Consider the following 9,881-nt stretch of genomic DNA (forward strand, 5'->3'; position numbering starts at 1 on the left):
AAAGAAAGAAAGAAAGAAAGAAAGAAAGAAAGAAAGAAAGAAAGAAAAAGAAAAGAAAGAAAGAAAGATAAACAAGTAGTAAATTTGGAATCAATTACTCATTTTTAATAACTATTGCAAGAGTAAATTAAAAAAATAAATCACAATCTGGAATTATAATAAAACATGTAAAATTTGAAAGTATTATAAAACCTTTTTAAGTGAGAATTAAACCAATGCTGATTATGATGGATTTGAAATGAAAAACATTACTTTATACCAGTGGCCTATTGATGTGAAGATACTGATTGGGAACATTTCCATTGATTTGGAAATGGCCAAGACACTCCACTGACTTTCAGGCCCGTCTAGTCCTGTAAGTACAGCATCCTATGTAACAACACCAATGATGCAATAGGTATCTAATAACTTAACAATTTTATAAACTAAATAATTGAAAATTATTTGTATTTGTATTTGAAAGTATTTTTATTTGTGATTATCAGCTTAATTGTATAAACCAACAATTTGATACACATTAGTAGGTGTCACAGTCATTGATATTTTGAATATTTATATATTTGTTGTCATTTTATCACCAAAAATTTCCCAAGTGCCCCTTTCGTGTCCCTATTTCTCAAGCTGTAAATGACAGGATTAAAGCTGGGAGGTAACAGAGAATATAATATAGACATAAAGAGGTTCAATGATGATGAGGATTTTGAGTTTAAACCTAAATATGCAATAAATCCAGAAGAGAGGAACAAGGTTACCACAGTGAGATGGGGCATACAGGTGGAGAAGGTTTTAAACCTGCCTTGTGAAGACGGGATTCTTAGGACAATGGACACAATATAAACATAGGAAGCAACCATGAGAGTAAAACACACAAAAACAAAACAAAAACTAACAATGATAAACACATATTCTAGAATCTGCTCCCCAGAACAAGCAAGCGTGAGCAATGATGGAATGTCACAGAAGAATTGATGCACTATGTTGGAACCACAGAAATGGACAGAAAATGTGCCTGCTACATGGATGGATCCATAGACACACCCACTGAACCATGATGCTCTCACCATCTGCACACACGCACCTCTATTCATGATGGCCTCATAGTGCAGAGGACAGCAGATGGCTGCATAGCGATCATAGGACATCACCAGAAGGAGGGCAAACTCTGCGCCAGCAAAGAAAACAACAAGGAAAACCTGTGAGGCACATCCCACGAAGGAGATGGAATGGCTGTTGGTCAGAGAGTTCATGACGGATTTGGGGACAGTGACAGAGATGTAACAGATATCAATCAAAGACAAATTTTTCAGGAAGAAGTACATGGGGGTTTGGAGATGCTGATCAATGGTGGTGAGGGTGATAATGAGGAGGTTCCCCATCAGCACCGCCAGGTAAACCAGGGAGAAGAAAGCAGCATAAAGTCTCTGTAGCACCTGATCCTCAGGGAATCCCATGAGCAAGAATGTTGTTATTAGGGTCACATTGGTTAATTTCTCAGGCATGATGATTTTTTTTTTTTTGAAACAAGAAAAATTTTCTTGAATCTTCAGAATCTGTCTCTTTTCATTGGTTCTGTTATTCACTGATTGTGAAGTTATTCCTGGGGTAAAGCATATCTTGGAAACTATAATTTCTTCAATGCATGTAGAAAAAAATATATTAAGATCATCATTAAAGCAGATTAGAATATTTTTTCTTGCGATAACCTAAAATTTATGCTTAAAATAGACAAAAACTACCTCACATTTTCATTTTACTTTGCTGAAATAGGTTAAAAAGTAGCAGGGAAATTTGGAATAAAATAGAGTGATTTGTTTACCTATTCAAAAATTTGCCTTAGTTCAACGTGAACTGTGTTCTTGGTATATTTGTTTTTTAATGTTTCAGGTTTTTATTTAAATTCTAGTTAGTTAATACATAGTGTAATATTAGATTCAGGAGTAGAATGTGGTGATTCTTCACTTACATACAATGCCCAGTGCTTACCCACAAGTGCCCTCCTTAATACCCATGACCCATTTAGCCCATCCCCTCACCCACCTCCCCTCCAGCAACCCTCAGTTTGTTTTCCATAATTAAAAGTCTCTCTTATGGTTTGAAGACTCACTATGAATAACTGGGAGATTATTTCTTCCTCTACTTTTCTCTATCCTATTATAGCACAGGTAAATGGGAGGGAAGAGATGGGTAGTGCTAAAAATTGTTTTTGTATTTTTTTCTATGACAATGATACGATAATAATGTACAACTTCAATGTAATGAAGGTTACAATACAATCACTAACATTTATATAAAGGCTTTAAGAAGATACTATGTGAGCTTTATTTTAAAAGCCAATAAAATCCTAGATATATTTATGTATTATCTATTATGATTTATGTATTTTTCTTCAATAAGGACATATGTCTCCTATGTAACTAATAAACAAAATTAAAATGCAATGCTATCTTATTTTCCTGAAGGAACGTGAAATGCAAACAGGTGAAATAACCTTACCTATTTAGACATAGTAAGAGAGCTGGAATGACACTGGGAAGCTTACAGTAGATGCATAGAGATTTGGAAGAAATTCACTTACCTATTAAGAATCAAGTTTCCCTGATTATGAGAGTCAATTATTTAAATACCAAGGTTAAAAATGAGTTTAATTAAGGACACATTCTCACATAAAAAGAAAAGCTGAAAAGCTGTGTCTGTAGTCCAACAGGTTAAAAATTCCTGTTTAAACATTGCTATTGGTCTGGTTTCCAGTGTGTTGCTGAATGGCAGGCAGTCTTCTCTCCATCTGGTAAGCACAAGTTCAAATGTACTTATATGGGTCTTGCATTTTTGTGCATGTTTACAATTGACTAATTAGAATGAGTGCTAGTTAACTGCATTAACCATGAGTTCTGATGCTGTCTCATGTTGCCATCACAGATGACACGAAGTCGGAAGTGCAAAGAATTAGGTCCACATTGGGATATTTCTTTTTACCCAGTAGGGTTACCTGGCATGAAGCCTAATTAATAATAAAACTGTCAAAAGACTTTTGTGAAACTTTACATTTTCAGGTAATAGATTGATTTTAATTTATAATCTCATATCTGAGCAAAAATAATTAGCTGTATTTTTAATTTTTCTACTTATTTTGATATTTCTTTTTCTTTTTTAATTTAAATTAAATTAGCCAACATACATTTTCTGATGTAGGGTTCAATGATTCATCAGTTGCATATAAGATCCAGTGCTCATCACATCACATGCCTACTTATTTAGATTTTTTAAAAAAAATATTTATCATAAGCAGGATACCATTCCTTACACCATATAAAATATTTAAGATATAATGAAGAAACTTCAATTCCGTTCTTCATCTCCACTCTTGTTTTCTATCCCTTGGGGAAAAATATCAGACTTTTCCCGTATTTATTTTTTGCATTTTCCAGTGTTAATACAATATACAAATGCAAAAATCATATACATCAACATAAATGAGATTTTTTTATTAAAGATTTTTATTTATTTATTTGACAGAGAGAGACAGCAAGAGAGGGAACACAAGCAGGAGGAGTGGGAGAGGGAGAAACAGGCTTCCTGCCAAACAGGGAGCCTGATGCGGGGCTTGATCCCAGGACCCTGGGATCATGACCTGAGCCGAAGGCAGACGCTTAACTGACTGAGCCACCCAGGGCCCCAACATAAATGAGATCTTACTATGTTTTTACCTACTTATTTTTAACTTACCATATTTTCCAAATGCACATACAATTCTCTCACAATTTAAAAATGAATAATTTTTAAAATTGATCCAAATCCATAAAAAATGATTAATTGCATAACTAAACTCATGATTCTTCATAAAAGTCAAAGTGTTTCTCAATTCAAAATTAACCAATATATATTGTACTGTAGTTAAATAAGTAAAATGTCATTCTTCCCACTTATCTCTTGGCTACTATACACAATTTATTTTTAAGACGTGTAATTTGGGTGATGTTAGCAAATCATAAAATAGGAGTTTTATATAATTTTACTGCCAAAGAACACCAAATTTTATAACTATCTGTAGACCATGGATAAGAATACCTTTGTTGGATCGTAGGAATCCTGTAAAGTTTAAGCACACCATTAGAGCAAAATATACAAAACTGAATGCACTGAAGAGGAAAAAGGAACAGTTTCACTTTATCCATGTCACTGCTTCCCCATGGCAGCACAGATCAGGATCAAGAGAAACTTCAGAAGCTTTTTATCTTGATGAAGTCCCAAAAGTTCATTTTTGCTTTTGTGTCACTAGCTTTTGGAGATGTATCTTGAAAGAACTTGCTGTGGCTGATGTCAAAGAGGTTACTGCCCATGTTCTCCTCTAGGATTTTGATGGATTCCTGTCTCACATTGAGGTCTTTCATCCACTTTGAGTTTATCTTTGTGAATGGTGTTAGAGAATGTCGAGTTTCATTCTTCTGCATGTGGCTGTCCAATTTTCCCAGCACCATTTATTGAAGAGACTGTCTTTTTTCCATTGCATGTTTTTTCCTGCTTTGTCAAAGATTATTTGACCATAGAGTTCAGGGTCCATATCTGGGCTCTCTATTCTGTTCCATTGGTCTGTATGTCTGTTTTTGTGCCAGTACCACGCTGTCTTGGTGATCACAGCTTTGTAATATAGCTTGAAATTGGGCAACATGATGCCCCCAGCTTTGTTTTTCTTTTTCAACATCTCCTTGGTGATTTGGGGTCCTTTATCTTCGTGTATGGTGTTAGAGAATGGTCGAGTTTCAATCTTCTGCATGTGATTGTCCAATTTTCCCAGCACCATTTATTGAAGAGACTGTCTTTTTTCCATTGCATGTTTTCTTCTGCTTTGTCAAAGATTAGTTGACCATAGAGTTGAGGGTCCATTTCTGGGTTCTCTATTCTGTTCCATTGGTCTGTGTGTCTGTTTTTGTGCCAGTACCATACTGTGTTGATGATGACAGCTTTGTAATAGAGCTTGAAGTCCGGAATTGTGATGCCACCAGCTTTGCTTTTCTTTTTCAACATTCCTGTGGCTACTCGAGGTCTTTCTGGTTCCATACACAGTTTAGCATTCTTTGTTCCATTTCTTTGAAAAAAGTAGATGGTATTTTGATAAGGATAGCTTTAATGTGTAGATTGCTCAGGGCGGCTGGGTGGCTCAGTCATTAAGCGTCTGCCTTCAGCTCAGGTCATGATCCCAGGGTCTTGGGATCGCGCCCTGCATCGGGTTCCCTGCTCAGCGGGAAGTCTGCTTCTCCCTCTCCCACTACCCCTGCTTGTGTTCCCTCTCTCACTGTCTCTCTCTCTGTCAAATAAATAAATGAAATCTTTTTAAAAAATTTATAAATGTGTAGATTGCTCTAGGTAGCATTGACATCTTCACAATATTTGTTCTTCCAATCCATGAGCATGGAACATTTTTCTGTCTCTATGTGTCTTCCTCAATTTTTCATGAGCATTCTATAGTTTTCTGAGTACAAAATTTTTGCCTCTTTGGTTAGAATTATTTCTAGGTATTTTAAGGTTTGGGGTGAAATTGTAAAAGGGATCAACTCCTTAATTTCTCTTTCTTTTGTCTTTTTGTTGGTGTATAGAAATGCAACTGATTTCTGTGCATTGATTTTATATCCTGCCACTTAATGAATTCCTGTATGAGTTCTAGCAGTTTTGGGGTGGAGTCTTTTGGGTTTTCCACATAAAGTAGTATATCATCTGCAAAGAGTGAGAGTTTTACTTCTTCTTTGCTGATTCAGATGCCTTTTATTTCTTTTTCTTGTGTGATTGCTGTGGCTAAGACTTCTACTACTACGTTGAAAAGCAGTGGTGATAGTGGACATCCCTGCCATGTTCCTGACCTTAGGGGGAAAGCTCTCTGAAGAGTTTTGATCAAGAAAGGATGCTGTACTTTGTCAATGCTTTTTCTGCATATATTGAGAGGATCCTATGGTTCTTGTTCTTTCTTTTATTAATGAATTATATCACATTGTTTAACTTATGGATGTTGAATCAACCTTGCAGCCCAGGAATAAATCCCGCTTGGTTGTGGTGAATAATCCTTTTAATTACTGTTGGATCCTATTGGTAGTATTTTGGTGAGAATTTTTGCATCCATGTTCATCAGGGATATTGGTCTGTAATTCTCCTTCTTGATGAGGTCTTTGTCTGGTTTTGGGATCAAGGTAATGCTGGACTCATAAAATGAGTTTCAAAGTTTTCCTTCCATTTTTATTTTTTGGAACAGGTTCAGAAGAATAGGCATTAGTTCTTCTTTAAATGTTTGGTAGAATTCCCCTGGGAAGCCATCTGGCCCTGGGCTTTTGTTTGTTGGGAGATTTTTGATGACTGCTTCTATTTCCTTAGTGGTTATAGGTCTGTTCAGGTTTTCTATTTATTCCTGGTTCAGTTTTGGTAGTTGATACATCTCTAGGAATGCATCCATTTCTTCCAGGTTATCTAATTTGCTGGCATAGAGTTGCTCATAATATGTTCTTAGAATTGTTTGTATTTATTTGGTCTTGGTTGTGATAGCTCCTCTTTCATTCATGATTTTATTTATTTGGGTCATTTTTCTTTATGATAAATCTGGCCATGGAGTTTATAGTTCTTATTAATTCTTTCAAAGAAGCAGGTCCTAGTTTCGTTGATCTATTCTACTGTTCTTTTGGTTTCTATTTCATTGATTTCTGCTCTGATCTTTATTATTTCTCTTCCCCTGCTGGGTTTAGGCTTTATTTGCTGTTCTTTCTCTAGATCCTTTAGGTGTAGGGTTAGGTTGTGTATTTGAGACCTTTCTTGTTTCTTCAGAAAGGCTTGTATTGTTATACACATTCCTCTTAGGACTGCCTTTGCTGCACCCCAAAGATTTTGAACAGTTGTGTTTTCATTTTCATTAGTTTCCATGAATTTTTTAAAATTCTTCTTTAATTTCCTGGTTGACCCATTCATTCTTCAGTAGGATGCTCTTTAGCCTCCATATATTTCAGTTCTTTCCAACTTTCCTCTTGTGATTGAGTTCTAGTTTCAAAGCATTGTGGTCTGAAAATAGGCAAGGAATGATCCCAATCTTTTGGTACTGGTTGAGACCTGATTTGTGACCTAGGATGTGATCTATTCTAGAGAATGTTCCATGGGCACTAGAGAAGAAAGTGTATTCCGTTGCTTTGGGATGGAATGTTCTGAATATATCTGTGAGGTCCGTTTGGTCCAGTGTGTCATTTAAAGCCTTTATTTCCTTGTTGATCTTTTGCTTAGATGATCTGTCCATTTCAGTGAGGGAGGAGTTAAAGTCCCCCACTATTATTGTATTGTTGTCAATGTGTTACTTTGCTTTTGTTATTAATTACCTTATATACTTGGCTGCTCCCATGTTAGGGGCATAGATATTTACAATTGTTAGATCTTCTTGTTGGATAGGCCCTTTAAGTAGGATATAGTGTCCTTCCTCATCTCTTATTAGAGTCTTTGGTTTAAAATCTAATTTGTCTGATAAAAAGATTGCCACCCCAGGGTGCCTGGGTGGCTCAGTTGGTTAAGCGACTGCCTTCGGCTCAGGTCATGATCTCAGGGTCCTGGGATCGAGTCCCACATCGGGCTCCCAGCTCAGCAGGAAGCCTGCTTCTCCCTCTCCCACTCCCCCTGCTTGTGTTCTTGCTCTCGCTGTCTCTGTCAAATAAAAAAAAAAAAAAGATTGCCACCCCAGCTTTCTTTTGGTGTCCATTAGCATGGTAAATGGTTTTCCACACCCTCACTTTCAATCTGGGGGTGTCTTTGGGTCTATAATGAGTCTCTTACAGACAGCATATCGATGGGTCTTGTTTTTGTATCCAATCTGATAGATTTCAAAGAGAGAACGATATATATATATATATATCAAAACTAAGGTTGACTACAGTGAATGGGTAGAATATGACTCTAAAAATGAAAAATAAAAAAAGATTTTTAAAAAATGGATTGATAAGATTTTGGTTGAAAAAGGGAAAAAGAAATATTCCAAAAAAATAGAAAAAGAAAATAAATTAAAAAAAATTAACTTTGAAAGAATAAAGAATCAAGGGGGGAAAAAAACCATGAATTCTATATGCTGTATTCCTCTAGTGCTGGAGTTCTGCTGTTCTCATTGACTGGGAAACTTGGTCTTGGTTGGCTGTTCTTGCTGATCTTCTGGAGAAGGGGCCTGTTGCAGTGATTCTCAAATATCTTTGCCAGAGGCGGAATTGTGCCACCCTTGCCAGGGGCCTGGCTAGGTAATCTGCTGAAAGAATATGTGACCACTATGCTGGCCCTGCAAGAAATATTAAAGGGGTTCTATAAAAGGAGAAAGACCCCAAGAGGGATATAGAAAAAAATTTATAGGGACATTCTATAAAAACAAGGTCTTCACAGACAACATGATGACAATTAATTCATATCTTTCAATAATCACTCTCAACATGAATGGCTTATATGCTCCCATAAAATGGCACAAGGTTGCAGATTGGATTAAAAGACAGGACCCATCCAAATGCTGTCTACAAGAGACTCATTTTGAACCTAAACATACATCAAGACTGAAAGTAATGAGATGGAGATCCATCTTCCATGCCAGCAGACCTCAAAAGAAAGCTGGGGTAGCAATTCTTATATCAGACAAATTAGATTTTAACCTAAAGTCTGTAGTTAGAGACACAGAAGGACACTATATCATTCTTAAAGGGTCTATCCAACAAGAAGATCTAACAATTATAAATATCTATGCCCCAACATGGGAGCAGCCAACTACATAAGCCAACTTTTAACCCAAGTAAAGAGTTATATTGATAACAATACGTTCATTGTAGGAGACCTCAATACTCCACTCTCAACAATAGACAGATCATCTAGGCAGGAAATCAACCAAGAAACAAGAGCTTTGAATGACACACTGACCAAATGGACCTCATAGATATATACAGAACATTCCACCCTAAAACAAGAGAGTACACATTCTTCTCATGTGCACATGGAACTTTCTCCAGAATAAACCACATACTGGGTCAAATATCAGGTCTCAACTTATATCAAAAAATTGAGATTATTCCCTGCATTTGCTCAGACCATAATGCTTTAAAACTGGAACTCAATCACAAGACAAAATTGGGCAGAAATTCAAACACTTGGAAGCTAAAGACCACTCAAGTTCATAAAATTCATCTATGAAAAACATGCAGTGAACATCATCCTCAATGGGGAAAAACTGAGATCCTTTCCCTTAAGATCAGGAACAGGTCAAGGGTGCCCACTGCTGGCACTATTGTTCAACATAGTACTAGAAGTCCTAGCAACAGCAATCAGATAACAAAGGAAATGAAATGTATTCAAATTGGCAAAGAAGAAGTCAAAATCTCTCTTTGCGGATGACATAATACTTTATGTGAAAAACCCAAAAGACTCCACCCCCAAATTACTAGAACTCATCCAGCAATTCAATAATGTAGCAGGATACAAAAGCAATGCACAGAAATCAGTTACTTTCTTATACACTAACAATGCAACTGTAGAAAGAGAAATTAAAGAAATGATTCCATTTACAATAGCACCAAAAACCATAAGATACCTTGGAATAAACCTAACCAAAGAGGTAAAGGATCTATACTCTAGGAACTACAGAACACTCATAAGAGAAATTGAAGATGGCACAAAAAGATAGAAAAACATGCCATGCATTGGAAGAATAAACATTGTTACATGTCTATGCCACCCAGGGCAATCTATACCTTCAATGCCATCCTGATCAAAATTCCAATGATATTTTTCATAGTGCTGGAACAATCAATCCTAAAATTTGTATGGAATCAGAAAAGACCCCCAATCACCAAGGAGATGTTGAAAAAGAAAAACAAAGCTGGGGGCATCACGTTGCCCAATTT

The 9,881-nt window shown here is 36.2% G+C and overlaps 1 protein-coding gene across 1 annotated transcript; it reads right to left on the reverse strand.

Annotated features, from left to right (window-relative positions):
• Positions 1–566: 566 nt before the first annotated feature.
• Positions 567–1,451, reverse strand: LOC110580231 (olfactory receptor 14A16-like). The gene has a single exon (XM_021689890.2). The coding sequence runs from the start codon at positions 1,449–1,451 to the stop codon at positions 567–569; it is 885 nt and encodes a 294-aa protein (XP_021545565.2).
• Positions 1,452–9,881: the final 8,430 nt, after the last annotated feature.

The sequence above is a fragment of the Neomonachus schauinslandi genome, chromosome 7, assembly GCF_002201575.2.
Source record: "Neomonachus schauinslandi chromosome 7, ASM220157v2, whole genome shotgun sequence".
Classification (NCBI taxonomy): domain Eukaryota; kingdom Metazoa; phylum Chordata; class Mammalia; order Carnivora; family Phocidae; genus Neomonachus; species Neomonachus schauinslandi.

What these genes read in the sequence shown, in the direction of transcription:
- LOC110580231 (XM_021689890.2), bottom strand. Translation starts at nt 1,451, where the DNA reads ATGGGATTCCCTGAGGATCAGGTGCTACAGAGACTTTATGCTGCTTTC.